This window comes from Ostrinia nubilalis, chromosome 13 (genome assembly GCF_963855985.1).
Source record: "Ostrinia nubilalis chromosome 13, ilOstNubi1.1, whole genome shotgun sequence".
NCBI lineage: Eukaryota > Metazoa > Arthropoda > Insecta > Lepidoptera > Crambidae > Ostrinia > Ostrinia nubilalis.
In genome coordinates this window covers 8,105,213-8,129,174 of record NC_087100.1, presented here as the reverse complement: position 1 = coordinate 8,129,174, position 23,962 = coordinate 8,105,213, and the positions used below count along the sequence as shown (strand labels likewise).

At 38.4% G+C, this 23,962-nt stretch overlaps 1 protein-coding gene and 2 long non-coding RNA genes across 3 annotated transcripts; all 3 read left to right on the top strand.

Moving 5' to 3' along the window:
* Positions 1 to 62: 62 nt before the first annotated feature.
* Positions 63 to 2,853, top strand: LOC135077528 (uncharacterized). The gene is made up of 2 exons (XR_010258468.1): positions 63 to 218; positions 2,339 to 2,853. It is a non-coding gene; the product is annotated as an uncharacterized LOC135077528 (long non-coding RNA).
* A 1,453-nt stretch (positions 2,854 to 4,306) lies between these two features.
* Positions 4,307 to 4,969, top strand: LOC135077298 (uncharacterized). Its single transcript, XM_063971832.1, has one exon. The coding sequence runs from the start codon at positions 4,307 to 4,309 to the stop codon at positions 4,967 to 4,969; it is 663 nt and encodes a 220-aa protein (XP_063827902.1).
* A 1,415-nt stretch (positions 4,970 to 6,384) lies between these two features.
* LOC135077529 (uncharacterized) lies at positions 6,385 to 21,284 on the top strand. Its single transcript, XR_010258469.1, has 2 exons — positions 6,385 to 6,597; positions 20,577 to 21,284. It is a non-coding gene; the product is annotated as an uncharacterized LOC135077529 (long non-coding RNA).
* Positions 21,285 to 23,962: the final 2,678 nt, after the last annotated feature.

Sequence of the window (23,962 nt, the reverse complement as noted above, 5' to 3'; positions counted from 1 at the left end):
GCGTAGCACCGGGTTTGTGTGCGTTCATAATTTACATTGATTCCCAACAGACATGCGTTTGTATAGTTATTCCGTTATTGTTCTGCAGATCCCAAGGACGTAGACCACGTATAAATGCTGAAGGAATCACAAAATTAAACAGTCCGAGCTCGATATCAAAGGGAATACGTTCAATAAGCACCCCCAACAACAAATAAGGAAAAATGTTCGCTAAACTGGTGAGCTTTGATACTATTTTCATTAACAGTTTTTCAATCTAGTTTGCACAATAGAGTTAAGTCAAACAAGTTATTAATATATTTTGTCACTTGAGTCTTTTGTTTTTCTTACAAAATTAGAATTGTTTTTCTTCTAAACACGTAAACAATGAAAGCTGTATGAGTATTCTCAAAAACAATTATTAACGACTGTGTTTGGCATGACGATACTTTGAGTTTATTTCAGTAAAGGCGGTTTTAACAGTTAAAGCTATTAAGTTACCTTTGTTATTAATTTTAAGGTACTTGTGTACCTAAATAAATACTGATTTTGATAATTATGAGTAAAACTTTGAACTAACGGATTTATTGCTCTACTTACGTTCGGTATAAGATATCAATTGTTGCTTTTGTTAGGTATAGATTACATTATTTACAATATAATGACTGTTTTCTGTTTATAAATAAGGCTCAAGTTTCCCTAAAGCTATAATGAATAAGAAATATAATAATTTGTAACCTCTAGAATGTTCTTAAAGTAAAATTACACTTCGAATGGTCACCAAATTAACGGATAGTGATTAACGGTATAACTTATTATTCGTATGTACTCGTATCTAATTAGATAAAAGAGCACTTATCCAATTTAAAAAATATTGGATAAGCTGCACGATGCTACGATGTGCTAATTGTCGCCTAAAAATCAAATCAAAACCGATGTTTGGTACCAAAGCAGTTTTTATTCTACTTCTTTAATACCATTACTCATAATACCCGAGTACACGGTAGCTGTAACTACCATTTGCCATATCGCACAAAAACATTTTTACACGGCTGTATGCAAATGCTTTGTGGGAAAATCCACATGTCAAAGATACAGATTGATTGTTGATATTTATTGCGTGCTATTATCGATACAATAGGGCTATTATTCGCTACATACTTGACAGTACGACGTGATGTTACGAATAGGCACAAATCACTACGTGCCTGTATTCGCTAAGTAGAGACAGCCCACACGCATTATCAAAATATTTTAAGTACTAAGGTACTTGCACAGTAATTTATGATATGACGGTCCCTTCTCTGAGTTTACTGGGAGAGATCGCTTTGAAAAATATTGTGCAGCTGTATTTCTTGTTAGTTAATTATACACCCTGTATTACATTAAATTTCCATTTTTTTATCATCATTGTTGAGCATTACAGACTAAAATATTGAGTATAAGAGTTTTTATTATAAATAACTTGAAAAAATCGAACTGCCTAAGGCAGGAATCGAACCCACGACTTTTCACTTGCCAGGCGTATGCCATCTGAGCTACTTAAACACTGGCTTTATAATCAAAATAGTTTTTATAATCAAATCAAATCAACTTATAATCGTGAAAACATAGATGTTCTTTTCAAACTACTTCGTGATAACTCATACGGGATAATGTTATCTGACCCATTTTGGATATCATTTTGCACCTCCAAATGGAGCAAAAAGCTTGTTCACCAATTAATAACGGATAAAATTTAATGCCTTTTGTTTTTAATGCAGACATTTGCCATTTGCGGGACTCGTATCCACAGCCGGCCCGTCAATGACAATGTATGCAAATTCTGATTCATACTGTAATGATTTTGTTCGTAACATTTTATTAACTGCTACCTGTTTCAACAATCTGAATCACTTCGTGACGTTGTTAAGACTTCACTCATACGAATATTATGAATAAGCGGGCACATAAATTTTGTGTATTCACGCCTAAACAGTTAAATCAAATTTTATACGAAATTCGTATAAAAGAAATATTAATATAAAATGAATTTTTGTTATGGGCAATCCAAAAACTAAGGATTCATGGGAGCGAAATCACGAGTCGATTAGGTTAATTCCTATGGGAATTATAGTTAGCTATAGCTAACTATTGGTAAGGTGTACCTACACTCCTAGATAGATCTCTACGTGTTAATTTAATTTATCATTATTGTAGCATTAACCCTTAAGGTAGTAGAAAGGCGCTGAATGCAGGCCGCTACCAACCGGGCGACGTGGAAATCATTGGGGAGGCCGATGTTCAGCAGTGGACGTCTATGACTGAAATGATGATGATTAACCCTTAATGGTCTTTAACAACGATATGGTCTTTCCAGGTGTTCCTGTTCGCCATCCTGGCCTTTGCGATGGCCAAGCCGCAGTACTTCTCCTCCGGCTACGGCTACGGCGGCTACGGCTATCCCGGCTACTACGGCTATTCCGGCTACACCCCGTACTCCTACGGAAGCTACGGATCGTACGGCGGCTCTCCCTATAACTACGGCTACGGGTACTATTAACTCGTACTACCAGTTTTCCGATCTCCACCGATGATGTACATATTCTTTAGTTTTTTGTTTCGTGATATTTGTAATAAGTGCACGCGCTTGGTAGATAGCATCTATCATTATCAATTCGAGGAATTATCGAATTCTTTGAATTGGTAAAGGAACACAATTGTTAATACGTATTTGACATTATTGTATTTAACAACCGGGTGCACAAATTCACTTTATTTTTATTTTATTTTTTTATTAAATTAATTTTTAGCTATGATTTGATTCGGTTGTTTTATTGTTTTAAGTTTGCACCAATAAAAGGTCTTATTTCTTACAAAGGTTTTAATTAATTACCAATGATGTTTTATTTTCCTAAAGCAGCCACATTATTATTTTCTTTTTTATGAATACTTACTACATAAATTAAGAGCTCCAAATTGAAATACAAATGAGGCTTTTCTAATATAGGTACCTAATCTTGGAATCCTGAAACATGGTGTTATAGCCAAAATTAAGTTTAGGTTTCTTTCTACATAATTATATCATCATGCTCAAAAGGGCAGAAGTGGGAGATAGTCTAAACTCCTCGAAGATACTCAATAAGGCTGACACGACCCATATTATAAGCCCTTGTCATCGAGCTAGGGACGAGAAAATGAACAAAAAACAATATTTTTTACCCATGCCTATTAACTAATAATATTTTCAGACTTTGTCGGCCAGCGTGTATGACCAATTGTGGATTTAAATATTATTTCATCATTGCCAGGTCGCAAGTTAGCTCTTTGAGTTGCTGATACACAATAAGTAAGTACCTATATCTGGACACTATTGTCAACAAACGTTTTGGTCGGATACAAGGATCCAAAGGGCAAATGACGCAGAGGGAAGGATATTCAAAGGACACTCGAATATTAATGAGTATTGTATTATAAAAAGCTTGACACACAAAAAATAACGCGTAGCTTGAAGGTCAGGTCCCCGAGGAGATGGGTGACGACCAAGGCGGATATCGATTATAATGATAGGTGCACCTATTAAGTATTTAATGTACAGTAGCCCTCGTGATTGGTATAGAAAACAATGAAAATACTAACTGCTTTAAATGATCCAATGGGTATAGAAGTTACTCGTAGTGGTGTTTGTTTTGTAGTTATGTGGCTATGAGTCATCATCATCATCATTTCAGCCATAGGACGCCCACTGCTGAACATAGGCCTCCCCCAATGACTTCCACATTGCACGGTTGGTAGCGGCCTGCATCCAGCGCCTTCCTTTATCAGGTCGTCGGTCCATCTTGTGGGTGGACGTCCCACGCTGCGTTTTCCGGTACCTACGTGGCCTCCACTCCAGAACCTTACTGCCCCGGCTATGAGTAAAAAAAACGTTTTTAAGTAAGTACCTATTATTTGTACTTACATTAAAATTTCAATGTATCGCTGTTGGTTTCTATAATATTATTATATCTTGGTTCCTATTATAGCTTGTTTCCTAGACCTTTCGAAGGCCTTTGATACGGTTCAGTATGATGTACTTTGGAAGAAGCTGGCTACTGAAACTTATGACTTTCCTAAAGATCTGATAAGTCTATTTCAGTATTGGTACAATAATCAACAGAATCAGGTGAGGTGGGCAGGAGTGCTCTCTGAGGCGTATGGGCTTGAGTGCGGGGTAAGACAGGGCGGCCTGTCTTCTCCTGCGCTTTTTAACCTCTACATGAACTGTCTGATTGGTGAGCTCAGTGGTAGCGGAGTCGGCTGCTCAATTGATAATATCTCATATAACAACATTAGTTACGCCGACGATATGGTGCTGCTGAGCCCATCAATTAGCGGTCTGAGAAAACTGCTCAATATATGTGAGGGGTATGCGGCAGCCCATGGCCTGCGGTACAATAGTAAGAAGAGTGAGATTGTGGTTTTTAAATCCAAAGGTAGGAACTACAATTTTCCTCCTGTCACTCTTGAAGGGTTACCATTGAAAAGAGTGACAAGTTTTAAGTACCTGGGGCACTGGGTAAATGAAAGTATGTCGGATGAGGCTGATATAGAAAGGGAGCGCAGGGCTCTAGCTATGAGAGCGAACATGCTCGCCCGTAGATTTGCACGGTGTAACACTGAAGTTAAACTAACTCTTTTCAGAGCCTATTGCCAGTCTTTCTACACCTGCAGTCTATGGGTTGAGTACACACAGAGGACATTGTCAGCCCTGCGCGTCCAATATAATAATGGGTTCAGGATGCTGATGGGGCTGCCTCGGTACTGTAGCGCGTCAGCTATGTTCACTGAGGCTCGCATAGACAGTTTCCCAGTCGTCATGCGCAAGCGGGTTGCCTCCGCGTGGAGCCGCGTCCGAGACAGCTCCAACAGCCTCCTGGCGGCGATAGGGAGTCGCTATTGCTGTCCTATATTGAGACACTGGAACAGCGTCCATGTCGGCTCGAGACCTGCTCGGGTAAATGTAAAGTAGGTTAGGTTTTCTTTTTCCACTCTCTTTGTTTTAATTACTAACACTAGCTTATAAGTACATCTGTAACTACTAACCCACTATGGAAAATATTTTTTTCTGAAATAAAAAATTATTATTATTATTATTATTATTATAAAATAAATAAAAAAACGTTGTAGGTACAGGCTTGACAAAGGTATACGATAACATTATATAAGATAAGTTATCAAGCATTGCAAAGTTTATCTCTTCGCTGATGATCTCAAGCTAACTAAAACGGTTACTTGCTTAGCTGACTCGAATTGCCTACAGGAAGACATTAACAACCTTCAGGAATGGTGCAGTAGAAATAAAATGTTTTTGAATTCCTCAAAATGTCACCACATCAAATTCACCAGAAAACGCAATAAGCTATCCACTGAGTACACAATTGCAGGTGATAAGCTCGAAGAAGTTAAAACTATTAGGGACCTTGGAGTTGTTGAATGCTTGATAGCCAGTTGCGATTCACGGAACACATTGACAAAATAATTAAGGAAGCAAATAAATCTCTCGGCTTCATACTAAGAAGTACAAAGGGTTTTAGAAGGCGTTCTACAGTCATCCTGCTCTATAATAGCTACGTTAGGAGTAAGCTTGAATACTGCAGCACGGTTTGGTGTCCAGGATATAATGTGCATATCAATAGGATTGAAAGAATTCAAAAGAAACTGATCCGCAGTCTGTCTTATCGTTTCAGGATGCCGAGAACAATTAAGGCCTACCCAGATAAAGCAAAGTATTTTGGTTTGGATCCGCTTTCTGTGAGACGTGTATATATGGATATGACCTACCTCCATAAATTGGTGAACAACCACATTGATAGTCCTGTCTTGCTGGGTCAGCTTGCCTATAACGTGCCCTTGAGAATACCACGTTACCCTTGTGGATTGTTCAGAAATAGATTTTGTAGGACGAGGATGGGTCGCAGTTCACCAATTATTGTTCGTGTATCTCGTTTGTACAATGATCTCAGCAAGAAGTTGCCAGAACTTGATATACATTTTCAAAGCCTCGCTGGTTTCTTAAAAACAATTAAGACGGGTGACGTGCCCCTGGTGGCATGCATCTAGGAGGCCTCTTATTATTTTTTTATTTTATTTTTTGTTGCTTTCTTTTTGTTGTTTAAATTCAAAGTTGTAATTAGGTACTATATTATATTATTGTATTGTGTAAAGTTCACGGGTTGCTTACATTATAATATTATGCATGCTGTGGTTATCGTTTGTGTGGGAGCAGTTAGCTAGAGACCTTTGGCTTAATTTTTTAATTGTGTTTAATACTGTATCTCATGTTGATAGCCCAATAAAATAAATAAAAATAAAATTAGTCAGAGAAATCTTGAGGACTAATATTTTCCAGGCGTTGTTGTTTCAGGAGTAATCCTATTCCTTTACCAAAACAATTAGAGCATTTGTTTATGGAGCAGACAGTACAGTCATTGAATTACTTATTATTTTGAAGATCAAGGACGCTTTTTGTCGTTTGCCGACGACACGACTGGTCAGGCGTGGTCGTAACTTGCACTATATAAGCTGACAGTACTCGCCATTTGATTATTATCAACTGTGATAAGTCCACATAACACTTTGAAAATGTTCTTCAGACTGGTGAGTACATTTTCTAAAATTTAAATAAGCCATAGACTTAAATTTAGCCCTTGCAGCGCACCTAGAAACATTCAATGGTGATAGAGCCTCCTAATTAGATCCTCTTGAAGTATTAAGCCATAAGTGTCAAGCCAATCAATGTATGATTGACCTGTCAAATGAAATTAAAATCTTTGCTGATTGTCACATGTTTGGCTAAAACGACTCTCATCCCTTGGGCATATTGTTGTACTGCAATTTGTGTCGAAACCACACGTAGTGACACAAATGTTGTCGAGCGCTGCCTATGATTCGCAATCGCCGCTTATAATTATGTTTGTTATTAATTAGTTTTATACCAAAATCTGAATATCTACAAAATATTTTTCAGCTTTTTAAGTGCAGATAGCGATTGTAAATTATTTGAAAAATCGAATCGAACCCACGATCTTTCGCTTGGTGGGCGACTGCTCTTCCATCTGAGCTACTTAGACACTGGAGAACCCGTCGAAATTTCGTGGTTTAGGCAGTTCGATTTTTTCAAGTTATTTAGTTTGAGATGCAGCTCTTAACGCCAAAAATTAAATCTACGTAGTTAACGATGATGTAAAGGGAAAAGAGATGCACGGTTGACCGCTAGCCGCTAGCTCTGCGTCACGTTGCGTTCGACCCTTTGATGCTAAATAAGGCCAGATGAAGTGACTTGTGTAGGTCCCTTACACCTCACTGACGTTGACATTTTTATCCAGTCTACGCGATTTACGTAAAGGGCAAACAGGACTGTTTTGTTTTGAGTTTTCAAGATCAGCATATTTTTTTAAAATTTCCCAATAATTGCATAACAGCAATTTTATTTTTATGGCTTCTTGAATATTGTGTGTATAATTTTTGCCACCTGCATTATTAGGAAGGTAGTCAAAATAATTATTAAGTTTCAAACAAATGGGGTTCTCAGATCTGCCTATGAGATTTTTCCGGTAGAATCCGTTAAAATGGCTAGAATTTTCACTTGAAACTATCTAGGTACTTAGGTTTACATAGTCAGTTCATACAACGTATATTGGATAAATGTCAGGTGTAAGCTCAATTTTCTTTATAATGATGTCTTGTGTATACTCCACTAAAAGTCTATGCCGACAAAAACTGTGATAAATTATTACCTGTTGATAAGAAACAGTCTAGAGGTCAGTGCAAAGTTAAAGATAAGTCTATAGACATTGTTGTGAAGAAACATTTTCCCTTTGTCCTTTTGACGCGATTTTCGAGAAATATCTCTCAGCTTAACTATAATAAACAAGTACGGGCACAATTAAGTAACAGGGTTCATTCCTAAACTATTATGTAACTTATTTATCTCGGGCAAATTCGCAAATTGATTATTTTTTTAATTAGTTTATACCTACATAGATGTTATTAAAATTTTTGTGTCTATTAACAAGTTATAATTAGATAAAATTAATAAGTTAATAGAGGTCTTATTTCAAAAGAAATCAAACTTGAATAAACCACGGATACTCTCGGCGCACTTAAGGGACTCTTATCTAGGTATAAATAAGACGTCAATATTTAGGTGACAATTTATTGCTTGTTATGTCAAAACACTCCAGGGTATATATAATAGGGGTAAAAAATCTGGACACCGCGGTACAGTTTTTCGCATCTCAAAGTGCAGTGACATCTATCGGCAACTAAATGTAACAACTTTCATGGAAGGTTTATCCATATCGCCCACCAAGGACCGTCCTAGGTCCTTAACAACAGGAAATAAAACTAACATTAACAGTCAACTCAAATTCAAATTGCGATATCATCGCCCACCATGAAACAATAGTAACTAATAGATTACTGTACACATCAATAATAAAGTTAAAAAAAAAACAAACTGTGTAAAAAAAGCCATTGTAACATGTAACAAAAGATTCATCCTTCAACTTGAAACGTAAAACACTAAAACTAAACACACCGATATTACTCAGTAATAGGAAGGAGACAAATTTTAGACACTGGCCTCTTTATAACACCATTTTTAATCTTTAAACTAACAACTCTAACAATATTGTCGTTACCGGGGTGGACTTCAATCACCCTGCCATAAAGCCAACGACCGGCAGCCAAGCTGTCCTCCTTTACAACAACGACATCACCAACCTTAGGTTGACGATTTTGCGTAGACCACCGATAACGTTGATAAAAACGTTGCAAGTATTGGGTCGACCACTGACGCCAGAAATCTTGGAGCATTCTCTGCGCATATTGCCATCTGCGCAAAGTGCTTACGTTCGAGGATTCGTAACTCCTTTCAGGTGGTGAAACAAGTGCTTCACCCACGAGGAAATGTCCAGGCGTCAAAACATTAAATCCGTCATCATCATTACAAGTGATGGTTGATAGAGGTCGAGAATTGAGACACGCCTCTATTTGGACCAGCACTGTTGTCATCTCCTCAAAAGTGAGTGTAGAATTCCCAATTACTCTCTTCAGATGGTATTTAACGGATTTGACACCTGACTCCCAAAGGCCACCAAAGTTGGGAGAGCGAGATGGTATGAAATGCCAAGTGCATCCGTTGGTTGCCAAACTCTCGGCTATCTCCTGCATCATTGAGCTTTTCTCCAATGTAAATAACCTTTTCAATTCACTCGCTGCTCCAACAAAATTTGTGGCGTTGTCGCTCCAAATATCTGTGCACAATCCTCGTCTACCCACGAATCTCTTGAAAACTTGTAAAAAACCTTCCGAAGTAAGCTCGGACACCACATCTAAATGTATGGCACGCGTGACCATACACACAAATATACAAATATATCCCTTGTATGACTTGTGCCCGCGGCCTTTAGCCGTTCTGAGTTGAATGGGACCGGCGTAATCCACTCCGCAAGATTTAAAGGGACGAGTGGGAGTGACCCTCGCTGCAGGCAACTGTCCCATCAACTGCGTTTGAACATTACCAGTATGCTTTGCACAAGTCACACATTTCTTAAAAACTGACTTTACCATTGGTTTTAATCCTAAGATCCAATACCGAGATTGCAAATAACACATCATTAGTTGTGGACCGCCGTGAAGAGTTTGCGTATGCGCATCCAGTATGACGAGATTGGTCAGGAAAGACTTTCGAGGCATCAGAATAGGATGTTTTCGACGTTCATCAAACTGCGAATTTTCAAGCCTCCCGCCAACTCGCAATATATTGTTCTCATCAAGAAAAGGATTCAAGGACTGAAGATGACTGCGTTTAGGTAAGTTTTCATTTTTCTTTAATATGTCGATCTCAACACCAAAGTTTTCACGTTGGCATGCAACTATACAACAATTCATAGCTTCTTGCATCTCTCTAGCTGTTAAGTATCCATCACGTTTATCAACGATGCTCCTTTTACAATTGTTTAAAAACCGTTTGCAATAAGCTACTACCCTTATTAACTTAGTTAATGTTGAAAACCTTTCCCACTGAAATGTCTCTACCGTAGTGCAGCAAGCTTTGATTTTAGCCATTTCCAAATTGGTTTCAATGTCTTTAGGCTTCTGATATTCAATATCCTTTTTGTGCAAAAACTCTGGACCTTGAAACCACATGTTATTTTTCACTAGGTCTGATGGCTGTAACCCTCGGGAAGCTACATCTGCTGGATTACATTTCGTCGATACGTGTGACCAATGATGGGAATCGAGATTGGTTACAATTTCAGACACCCGGTTCGCTACAAAAACTTTCCAACGATTCGGCAAACTATTGATCCAGGCCAGCACCACCGTCGAATCCGTCCAAGCATGCACGTAAGTTTTTTCAATGTTCATTACAGATGCCACTTCCAACAATAACCTGCATAATAACACAGCCCCACACAACTCTAATCGTGGTATAGAAACTTGCTTCACAGGTGCTACCTTTGTTTTTGCAGAAAGCAGCGTCACTGTAATATTTCCTTCAGTGTCAACAACGCGAGCATATACAACAGCTGCATATGCTTCTTTGGAGGCGTCGCAGAACCCATGCAGCTCTACCAAATCACCAGTCTTAACACCAGTCCAACGTGGTATAGTAATGTCTCGTAAGTGAACTAATTCTTCACGATAAATTAACCATTCCCTTACTAACTCATTTGGCGCTTCTTCGTCCCAATCAATACCTGCTAGCCAAAGCTTCTGAATCATCATTTTTGCCTTTATAATACACGGCCCCGCCCATCCCAAGGGGTCGTAAAATCTAGATATGTCTGAAATAATTTTTCTCTTTGTTACAGGTTCTTCGAATGCCGGCACATCAACCTTGTAGCGGAACACATCCTTACTACGGTTCCAGGTAATACCGACAATCTTTATTATTTCATCAGTCTTTATTTTCAGGCTTTCTTCCTCTTGATTTATATCACTATCTTCTTTCATCGCATTTAACAAATCTTCATTGTTAGTAGTCCACTTTTGCAATTCAAATCCTCCTTTGGTTAACATCATGTTTATTTCTCGGTAAAGTTGAATACCCTGATCGACTGTTTCACAACCTGTCATGAGATCGTCCACATAAAAGTCGGACAGTATCTTTTCAGCCGCCGTTGGAGAATCTTCACTATGATCCAAAGCCACTTGTTGTAAGGCTTTCACCGCTAAGTAGGGAGCTGAAGCTACTCCAAAGGTGACCCTTAAAAGTCTGTAGTGTTTTATTTCAGCGCCTACATCGTCTCTCCAAAGTATCCTTTGAAAGTCGACATCGTCTTGATGCACTTTCACCTGCCGATACATCTTAACAATATCGGCGGACAGACAAATAGGATGATTTCTCCACCGCATGACTATGTGACGTAAGTCAGGTTGTAGTCTTGGACCTACCAATAAACAATCATTTAGAGATTGGTTATTAGTTCCCTTGCATGATGCGTCAAACACTACTCGAACCTTTGTAGTATCTTTGTCTTCGCGTATAACTACATGGTGTGGTAAGTATATTGCCTTGGAATTTAGAATTTGATCTTTAGGCACCTGTTCCATATGATTCATGTCGACGTATTCATTAATAACCTCTGTATATTTTTGTTTCAGATCGCCGTTCTTCAGTCTTCGTTCTAATGAATAAAACCTTTTTTCAGCTATTTGCAGAGAATTCGTCACATCAGGACCCTCATTTTTTACCGGAAGTCGCACAATATACCGACCAGACTCATCCCTACGAGTAGTGTTGGTAAAGTATTCCTCGCATGCTTTTTCATCTTCTGTATACATTTTCTCTTTTGGCAACGGAATGTCATCTTCTAGCTCCCAAAATTTTCTTAGAAGCTGATTATCCTCCACGCTACAGTGCATCACATTTATTGTTCCAGAGGGCTTCGCGGGCGAATTCACGACCCCAGACAAAATCCACCCCAATGACGAGCACTGAGCAAGTGGTGAACCAAGTGGTCCCTTTATGACTCCATTTTGGATTATCCGGCTATATACTTCTGAACCTAACAATAAGTCGACACTATTGGAAGTATAGTAGCTCGGATCCGCGAGAACAATGTCCTCAAGTTCCTTCCATTCCTCCGCTGTTATCTTGTGAGTAGGTAAAAGTGAAGTAATGGACCCCAACACATAAGCTTTCACCGTAATAAAAAAGGTTGGATCAATTCGTGATGATATTTTAATTTCCACCATAGACCTCGTCGTAAGCCCGTTCGTGCCACCTACTCCTATGATCTGCCCTTTAACTGGTATCTTTTTCAACCCCAACAATTGAACCATCGCCTCAGTAATAAAGGACGATTGGGACCCCTGATCCAGTAAAGCACGAATCGTGTAGGTTTGGCCGTATTTAGAGACAGTATTTACAAGTGCCGTTGCTAACAAAACCTGGCTGTAATTAACATTATCTCTTGTAGATGTACAAGAAATAAAGGCATCAACTTCCTTATTATCATCAGCCTGAACCTCCCTAGCTTGGGTTTCCTGAGCGGCACTCTTGGTTGAAGGATGCAGGAGAGCATGGTGCCTTCTCTTGCATATACGACACTTGTAATTGCTGTGGCAAAATTTGGCAGAGTGATTGTTCCCGAGACAACAATAACAAACATTGTTGGATGCCACAAATTCGCGTCGAACTTCCACTGAACTATCTCTAAACCCCTTACACGTGCTCAATTTGTGTTCTTCCTTACAAAAGGGGCAGGCTAACGTCGCAACGTGCATAGTTTTCGTTCTATTGATAGGCAAGCTTTTATTCGGAATCGGTTTGGACTCTGAGCTCAAAAATTCAAGGGCGCGGTATCGGTTCTTAAGAAATTCCTCGAATTGACCGTAAGTAGGTAGCTCACTAGAGTTGTTATCCATGATGCTAAATTCCCATTGCCTTTTTGACTCAGGGTCCAACTTCAACGCTACTATATAAATCACAAGCACGTCCCAAGTACCGGTATCTATACCAAGATTAGAAAGAGCAGACAAACAATCGTTTGTAGTATCCATCAACCCTTTCAAACCACTAGCCGACTCACAAGTGACATTTTTCTGGCTTAGCAGTCTTTTCAGGATGTGATGACAAATGTATCTTTTGTTGTTGTATCTCTCATCCAACAAACGCCAACATTGCTCGTAATTGCTATCGGTAATTGGGATGTTGCATAAAAGTTGCTCGGCTTCACCTTGTAAATACCCTTTCAAATAAAGTAATTTTTGTGCGTTTCCTAAAGTTTTGTTGGAATGGATTAGAGACTGGAATAAGTCTCGGAACGTGTTCCATTCCGAGTACTTGCCCGAAAAGACCGGAATATTCACCTTTGGAAGTTTGACATTAGGCGCCTGTACCGTGGGCTGGTTGGAATCATTGTTGGACGAACTTGGGATTATAACGAATTTAGTTAAACCCCCTTTCAATTTACACTTAAAATCGATATAACAATCTTCCGTTTTGTCATAGGTCTCGTTTTGCATATAGGTCGACTCGGATAATACTTTAGGTTCCGTAGTGCGCAACAATTCCCTATGACCCAACAGAAATTCATTCCACAAACCTTCAAGAAGTTCCAACCTTTCCTCCAAATACTCTTTGGTCAAACGATCTTTCGGACTTTTTTTGAAATTCGTCTTCGCTTTTTCTATCCTTGACGCAAGATCAAATTGACAGTTCTCTAACCGTTCCATCATAAATGACAGTTCAACTGACATGTAAACAAATATCCAAAAAAAATGCTAAAAATTCCGAAAATTTCTAAGTGTTTGAGAAAATTAATAACTCTGACAGAAATCGGGCATAGGTTCCCCGTAGCAACCGCTTTTCAAAATTATTCTAAGTCCTAAAATTATTTCTAAAATTTTTCTAAGTTAATATAAACAGTTTAAATTTTCCAAGTTAAATTTCTAGTGTAAATAAAGTCCAAAATTCTTCAATTTTCTTCACAAATAAAAATGTCAAAAGAGTACTTACAATTGTTATCCGTCTCACTCACACACTATCACAATAGACGGCGCCGAACGGAACACGAACTTCTTCGGGCTCCGACACGAACCCCTTAGGGCTCCGAGACGTCCTCCTTAGGGCTCCAACACGACTCCCTAGGGCTCCGAGCGTGTCTCCACCAGATGGCGCCACTTCAGCGCAGCACCACCATCATCATCTGATGTTCCTCAACCAGTTGGTTGCCCTGACAGCACCACAGCTGGTACTGTCAAACTGGTGTCAGCAGCTCCTAGCTGACCCAGCTTCTTCACCTGTCCTGTTTGCGACAGCAATCCACTGTCCAGGACGTCACCCCCCCTCCAAAAATGCACAAAGTGTGATCCCGGCACCTGCACCGTTACCAGTGCCCAATGGACATCAGCTTCCTGATGATATCCGACTCGACAGGACCATGAATAAACCACGGATACTCTCGGCGCACTTAAGGGACTCTTATCTAGGTATAAATAAGACGTCAATATTTAGGTGACAATTTATTGCTTGTTATGTCAAAACACTCCAGGGTATATATAATAGGGGTAAAAAATCTGGACACCGCGGTACAGTTTTTCGCATCTCAAAGTGCAGTGACATCTATCGGCAACTAAATGTAACAACTTTCATGGAAGGTTTATCCAAAACTTCTTTAATAAAATAATGTACCTACATTACTTTTATGTAATTACGTAGGTAATTTCCATCTATTAGATGTTGTAGGTATTGTGAATTCTTGTGACTTAATCTTACCTTCATAAAGGACATTGTCAGAAACCGCCTAAAAAACCGCCCAAAAACATTAACCCATCATAATTATTTTCTATTTTTTTTAATACATTAAGCACCCTTTCATTCTAATGGACACTTAAGCATTGAAAAATTAAATAAATAAGTCTTTTAACGTTTATTCTATAATACTATTACAACTTCCGGACGTTTTGGTGCGTGGCATGGTCTAAAACCTATCAAGTTCCATAATTTTTGCCGATAAAATCTGTACGAGGCATTACCGTACTTTATTGCTGGGAGTCCATGTATAGTGATGTTCCTGCGGCCATCATAGACAATAAAATATCGATTTTGAAAATAAAATAAATCGATTAAACTGCTTTGAAGACTAGATTTGCGTTAAAAGCTAAAAAGATATTGACAGTTTGACACTATTACAAGAAGATATCTAAAGTGTCCAACTGGTCGAAGGTCGTAAATAAAATAAAAATAATTAGGACCATAAACTGATATTCATGGTATCATAACTGTAAAAGTGTCAGAATCCGATGTTGAATCCAATGCCAGTTGAAGTGTGAGAAACATATATATTTTTTTTTTATGTGACAGGAGGCAAATGAGCAGACGGATCACCTGATATCAACCTAGTATAGTTGCCAGTCTCTCATAATCTATGCCAATGAGGGTTTTCGCGATTGAAAAATCCGCCAGATGGCAATACGTAGACGTGAGGTCCAAATGCTGCATGATTGGTTATTTTTGACATGACATTGACAGATATCCACCAATCATGCAGCATTTGGACCTCGCGTCTACGTATTGCCATCTCGCGGATTTTTCAATCGCGAAAACCCTCATTCATAGCACATGTATAATAATAGACCAAATGAACTTTTATAGATTGTGAAAGAGAAGATAAAGATTTTATTATTTTATTAAAATCTTGCCACGAGGTAGTTTTTCAGTAGAAACCAGGATTGGATAATCGCTACAGGCAAGTATCAGAACATTTTATAAATATTTTTAATCGATTATATCCATGTGAATCGTTTTAATAAATTGTCATTTTACTTTTTCAATTAAAACTTTTTCAATCCCTAGTCTTGTCAAACTGTCATAATGTCAACAAATTATAAATGTCACGTCAGTTGACTCAATTTCAGTCTTCTGTGCGTTTATTGTATTTTTATTTCAATGAAATAGTGCTAAAGGGTTAGTACTAAAACTGAAAGCCTTTTTTCAGAAAGAAAACCAATGTGGTGCCCTTATTATTCATGCTGTTTGAAAGTTACAAGTCAGTGATACAGAGTTGCCGACATTATAACTCCGTAGTGATACCATACCAAAGAAGAAGTTTTCCTAAACACTTGTGTTGTTTTTATATGTGATCGAATAAAAAGGATTAATTCTACTGCTCAAATGGAATAACTTATCCCAAGAGACCGAATATAAAAAAAACCTCTCCATAGAAATTATCACCATCACGAGGATGTGAATTTTTTTGAGAATTTGATATTGGTCCTGTAAGAAAAGTAGTTGTATTTCAGTAGTAGAATAAACCCTTCTTGTTTCATCAGCAAGAGTAACTATAAAAACGCCCTGTAGGTAGGTATTATTAAGCTGAAGAGTTTGTTTAGTGTCAAAGACTGTCACACAGTGTAACTTAAATTGGCATATTATGATAATGAACATAAAAACTTAAATAAATATGTATGTTAATATTTTTTCTATTTATTTATTTTCCCAAAGCTTCACAGTGACAGCTGAAACAGCAATACTGTTGTAAAAGGGTGAATTTCAACAAGTGCATATTTTTGCCTAATTTTGGTGGAAATTGTTATTTGTGTATTTTTATTCTTTAATTATAGATCAAATTTATTGGAAACTTATACTGTTTCTAAAATGATTAAGACATTAAATTTTGTCCAGTAGTTTTTTAGATTTTCCTTACACCAAAATTAAGAGAACACCAAAATTTATATTAAAGCACCAAAATTAGAAAATATGCTGTCAGTCGGTCATATCTTAGTGCCAAGCTCAAGAAATGGTTTTAAATTTACCAGCACCGACTCCAAAAATATTAATCATGGTATATTGTCCTAATAAATAAATAACGACGTACTTATTTTCTACTTTTAAGTGATTGTTGGCGTCGGTTTTAATTTTTTGTTAAAATTATTTTTTTTCATGCTTTTTAGTTGATTAGTCCTTGTTATTGTCACTGAAGAGGGACAGTACCTATGTTTAATGTGATTAAGACTATAATTTTCCATTTTGTAATGGAAAATTATAGTCTTAATCACAATCCAAGTGTAAATAATCTTCCTAGCAAAATACAGGCTCCCTACTTTAAATATCGGCAACTAAAAAGTATCAATGTATCATGTGTCAATGTATGTATCAACAAATGAGTATTGAGTATCATCTAACTCCTAACTTATGTTGTTTGACCTTTCATCATCAGCTCATCTTAAATACCTGAAATAATACAACTGTATGTACATACCTACCTAAAATATTTAAAGAATTATCCTCCAACTCCTAAGCGTTAAGGAGTTTTACCTTCCATCATCACCTCATCAACATTAGATGATGACTACTTGAATAACTTTAGAAAACGTATTGCATTCCTACAAAATTTGAGGTTTACTCTCGATTTCCCTAGGATCCCATCATCAGATCCTGACTTGGTGACAATGGGACCACCACATAAGTGTACCCTATAGAACAAATAAATAATTTTGAAAATCGGTTAACAATTGACGGAGTTAAGTCGGTTAAAAATGCTTTGGTGCACCACCAAAAACACCAAAATTGACTCACCAAAATTAGATTCTCGTTGAAAAAGCTAAATTATATGAAATCTGTTTTAAATATAACAATAACATTTTAACACATGGTATGAAAACAGTTCCTTTACATTATACGAGGAATTCAACTAAAAAGAATAGCTTAGAAATCTTATACAAAAAGACACCAAAATTGCAGAATTGTTGTCCGTTTAAAAAAAAACAACACATTTACGTTTTTGGCGGGAAGACGCAGAGGTCTTGCACCCGTCTGCCGTCACTACTCGCGGAGGCGGTACTAAACCTAACGAATGATGGGAGTGTTTAAATCCTGTTTGATCTTTAAAGAAACTGACGAGCTATTTCATTATTGACACCAAAATCATAAATTTTTCGCGGACAAAACTTAAGGACGTGACTTAATCACAGTTATTTGGGAAACTTGCTTAATTTGTTAATCTTAGATAATAGATAGATTGTATAATCCAAAAATATACTTTTTCCCTAAGTTCTGTATTGATCTTCAGCTAAAAAAATACATATTGTAAGAAACTAAGGATGTGGACACTGCACCAAAATTAGAAACGCTTAGTTCAATTATTTTTTGTCGAATTTGTAAAAGAAAATACTCATTAATAATGTTGTCCTCAAAATGGAACCTCTGTATATTTTCGTGTAAAAAAAAATCAAAGTTCTATGTCATAAAAAACATATGATTTTCAGCTACGCCGCTCAAAAAATGTGTTTGGGAAATTGACCCAAAACTAAACTTGGAACAAACTGTTTCAAATATTTTACAAATTAAAATAAAACCGCATGTTGCTTTACTTTCTCGTATAGGTAATAAATGTAATTAATGGCTAGATTATTAATGTTACTTTGTTACCCTCAATAGTGAGGAGATCTTATAAAATGGTAACCCTGATTTTTATTGTCATTCAAGTGCTCTTTCTTCGCATAGGCTTCTGTGATTTGGCCAAGGGCCACACACATTGCGATAACATTATGCGACATTGATTTGACAGCAGCGGAGTGAAGTCTTGCGACTATGCAAAATGATACCCTGTAATCGTAGCGCATACAGACATAGACGGGGCGGGGCACATAGCTCGTAGAGCTGATGGCCGCTGGGGTAGAAAAGTTCTTGAGTGGCGACCACGAGCCGAAAGACGTAGCGTGGGCAGGCCTCCCACTAGGTGGACCGACGATCTGGTGAAGGTCGCGGGAGGTGCCTGTATGCGAGCGGTGCAGGATCGGTCTTCGTGGAAATCCTTGGGGGAGGCCTTTGTCCAGCAGTGGACGTCTTTTCGGCTGAAACGAACGAACGAACGATACGTATTACCACTATTTACCAGACATTACTATTAATTGCATACTCGCCGGATTACACGTAGGAGCACGCGCGTAACAGCTTCGGCCTTGCATTATTATAAGATCTTGTTCCGCCCTGTTACGAACTTCCTCCGTGAGGATATCCCCGTCGAATTCTATGATGAACCTATCAAAAGTCATATTCTGCAATGTCAACCCACCACAAGGTGGACCGACGACCTGATAAAGGTAGCGGGAAGGCGCTGGATGCAGGCCGCTACCAACCGTGCGATGTGGAAGTCATTGGGGGAGGCCTATGTTCAGTAGTGGACGTCCTGTGGCTGAAATGATGATGATGATGAAGAAATGAATGAAAATGACAAATCTTCGAACGTGTATAATACCGTGCCAAAGTAATCATATAATTTTGGCACCTTAATAACTATTGCCGTTTTTGTTGTAAAGATCATGCAGCGCTACTTGCGGATATTATTGGAAAGAAAACTATGTGGGCTAGATCTGAAGCCGCTTTAACGAACACGAAGTGCTCATACAATGCGGCGTATTTTCTTCCAGTCTTTAGTCAGGACTTTAGTCGAATTAAAACCCCGGTTGAACGTGATATAGCCGCACTAGAATACGATGCTTTTTTGCATAATCGCAAGACTTCGTTCCGGTGTCGACCGAATGTTATCATGATGTATGTGGCCCAGGGGTTACCGTAGCCGCTAAGGTTTGAAACTTCTTGCTTAAAATATTGTAGTCTTTGGCATAGACTACGATGGTAGTCATGGAGATAGGAGTTTGTTATCTCGTGTCAGATGTAAATGGTGAAAAGAAAACTCATGATTCGTGATATTTTTATGTAATATGTAGGTATTTTATAAAAGTGGAACCCCGAGTGATCTCCAAAACCCATTCTATTATTATATACGATTCGGCTTCGATATCTATAATACAATAGGAGTTTATTTCATGTGTCAGATGACAAGGGTGGAAACAACCTACGATTCATGTTGTTTATTTACGTGCAATATGTGGGCATATTATAAAAGTGGAATGCCGAGTTGTATTTCTAAAACTTGTTCTATTATTTTATACTATTTGGCTGCGACTCGGCGTGACGACAATAGAAAACATTTTTCGCGAATCGGTGTTCATACATTCACACAATACATTAGACGCCATGTTGTCATAAACGACATATTATAAAATCGCTGTGATTTAATATTCTTAATCATTAATTTTATGGCAAGTGTCCATCAGGAATCATTGTTCTTACACACAGAATCGTATTATTTCGCTTTCGGGTAGTAATATGTCAAAATTGTTGGTTCTTAGGCGAACAATGTATGGAGAACGAACATTGTCCTTTCCCTCTTAATCTGTCTGAAGGTTGTCTGGATTTCTGGAATACTACCTCAATTCTCTTCAACGTCTGAAGTCAATAAATAGATCTCGAAATTAATATTCAAGCAACTTTTTATTGCTGACATTTAATTTGTTGTTAATTTTAGGGTGGTATAGTTTTATATTCAACATTTCTAAGTTCAGTCGTATTTATCTTTCTATGGTCTTTCAAAAGCAATTTTAAGAACACTTGGTTTGGTGAAACTAAAGAAAGTTATATGTTACATTACGCGACATAGACTACAATGCCATAGCATTAAAAGCTCTCCCATTATCCCAGAATATGTGAACTAAAGTTTACGATAATTGAATTATACATAAAGAATTTTATTCAAAATAATATTTTATCATTCCAGTTCGCCGTCTTCGCTCTGTTGGCTGTAGCCTTCGCCAGCCCGAAGCCCGACATCGTGACCTACTCTGCTCCCGGAGTGTACCCTCTGACATACTCTGCGTACTCCGCTCCAGTGGCCTATTCCGCGCCCTACGCCGCCGCACCTGTACCCTACGCCTACTCCGGTTACTACTTCAAATGATCAGCTCATACCCCTGTACCTGATTTCGACAACTCCACTATGACCTGATGTGTATAATATAGTTCTTTCTGCATACAACTTGTTTATTATTTCTCTTTTTAACGTACTCTACGCCTACCCTCTGACGTATTCTGCATACCCCGCTCCAGTGGGCTATTCCGCGCCCTACGCCGTCGCACCTGTACCCTATGCCTACTCCGGTTACTACTTCAAATGATCAGCTCATAGGTACCCCTGTACCTAATTTCGACTACTCCAATATGACCTGACGTGTATAATATAGTTCTTTCTGCATATAACTTGTTTATTATTTCTTTTTGATTAAGTTACGTTAATGTACTCTACGCTTACCCTCTGACGTACTCAGCGTACTCCGCTCCAGTGGCCTATTCCGCGCCCTACGCCGCCGCACCTGTACCCTACGCCTACTCCGGTTACTACTTCAAATGATCAGCTCATACCCCTGTACCTGATTTCGACAACTCCACTATGACCTGACGTGTATAATATAGTTCTTTCTGCATACAACTTGTTTATTATTTATTCTCTTTGATTGAGTTACGTTAACGTACTCTACGCTTACCCTCTGACGTATTCTGCGTACTCAACCCCAGCGGCCTATTCCGCACCCTACGCCGCCGCACCTGTACCCTACGCCTACTCCGGTTACTACTTCAAATGATCAGCTCATACCCTTGTACCTGATTTCGACTACTCCAATATGACCTGACGTGTATAATATAGTTATTTCTGCATAAAAATTGTTTATTATTTATCTTTGATTAAGTTACGTTAACGTACTCTACGCCAACCCTCTGACGTATTCTGCGTAAACCGCTCCAGTGGGCTATTCCGCACCCTACGCCGCCGCACCTGTACCCTACGCCTACTCCGGTTACTACTTCAAATGATCAGCTCATAACCCTGTACCTGATTTCGACAACTCCAATATGACCTGACGTGTATAATATAGTTCTTTCTGCATAAAACTTGTTTATTATTTCTTTATGATTAAGTTACGTTAATGTACTCTACGCTTACCCTCTGACGGATTCCGCGTACCCCGCTCCAGTGGCCTATTCCGCGCCCTACGCCGCCGCACCTGTACCCTACGCCTACTCCGGTTACTACTTCAAATGATCAGCTCATACTCCTGTACCTGATTTCGACAACTCCAATATGACCGACGTGTATAATATAGTTATTTCTGCATAAAAATTGTTTATTATTTATCTTTGATTAAGTTACGTTAACGTACTCTACGCTTACCCTCTGACGTAAACTGCGTACTCCGCTCCAGTGGCCTATTCCGCGCCCTACGCCGCCGCACCCGTACTCTACGCCTACTCTGGTTGCTACTTCAAATGATCAGCTCATACCACTGTACCTGATTCACTCCAATGACCTGACGTGTAATGTGGCATAAAACTTGTTTATTATTTTCCTCTGATCAAGTTACATTAACGTACCCTACGCTTACTCTTGTTACCAACTGAAGTGATCAGCTCACACCCCGATTCCTGATGAGTTTGACATAAAGGTACTTGTCAGTTCACATAGGTGTGTGTGTCTCGAACGCAGAACCTCTGAGTCGAGATAATTCTACTCTCATACAGACCACGGAAGACCACCATTTCTTGAAAATAACTATAACCACAAAATAAAGAGAAAACGTTTCTATAAGTCTCATCTATGCCAAATAACTTTATTTATGCTTCTATGACTTTTCATTTGAAGCTTAATTGAGACGTTAATACAATGTTTTTCGGAAATATTGTTTATAGCAGGCGCAATGTAATACAGGCGACATTCTCAAGTTGAATCAAGGGCAACGCTTATCTGCATGTTGTAGCCGACGAGATCAATTGCTAACACTGTTTTTTACTGTCACTAAAACCTATTCGGCACCTGTTCTGGATACAAGTGAAAAATGTCAATGTACGAGTAATCTATACGAGTAAATAGATATTGAAATTTAATATCAGTGACTCGAATATTTACCTATTTTGTTACGATTTCTTGTGAACCTACCTGTTTAAAACATAATAATGCTTATGTGGGGAATCTATCAGACAATAGGTATTAGGTATGCATTATTGTTTATTGAACAACTAATTCCATTGTAGGCGTTTGATCCATTTTTTGCGAGTCCATCTTGTCATTGCAGTGTGGGCGGCTTAATAATTGTTTACAAACTGCTACGACCTTGTAGTTAAGTCAATATGCGACGCGACAATTATGTACAAGTAAACAACATGACAAGAAGAAAGATTCATTTCAGGTTTCTGGTGAAGACAACAAGATAACTTAATTGCCTCGTTCGCTATCAATTTACGAAAGGCCTTTTCTTTAGTCTGGATATTACGGTATCTAGCATATGGTATCTAGCTCCGTTTAAACAAATGTTAATCACTTTAAGTAAAAAAAATGATTTCACTAAGATGTAAGAGACCAAATCAGTGTTTTAGCTTAAACATAATCAATCTTGTCTACTAAGGCTGAGTTGCACCACCAACTTTAACCGTATCCATAACGATAACCTGTGTTTTTTGTATGGAGTTTGACAGATTTTTGACGTTTGTCGAAGTTAAATTAAGATGGTGCAACTCAGTTTAAGACATGATGTTGACTCAGGTACAATAAAAACAGGCTTATAGGCGGAACGGAAATTTATTGTGACATTAAAAATGTACGAACGCTGCCAATCAATTTTAATTCAGTGCTCAGTAGATCTTGCTGTACTGGACGGGCTGATACGCCGCGTACGCTGGGTAGCCAGAGTACGCCAGTGGGGCCCCATACGTCAGCTGGCCCGCCGGGCCGTAGTACTCGACGCCTGGAGCGTACGTCAGAGGGGCCCTGTACGCGATAGGCTGGGCAATTAATCCAGGCTCAGGCGCAGGAGCGGCAAAGGCGAGGGCCAGGATGGCGAAGAAAGACAACTGAAAAAAGAAAACAAAAAAATAGGCTTTTATAACAGATTTTACATGGCACGTTTTACCGTATACCAATGGTTGGGGACAATAATATGAGTCTTAGGAAGTCCACTCATTCACTATATCAAACCCTTTTCAATGGTTTATCACTTCCATGTTTTGAAGCAAATAATGAAATTACATTCATATTTAATTTTTCTAATATTTTATACAATAGCACTTTTCTATTGAAGTATGTAGTCATAATTTTACATGTGAGTTACGTTTATT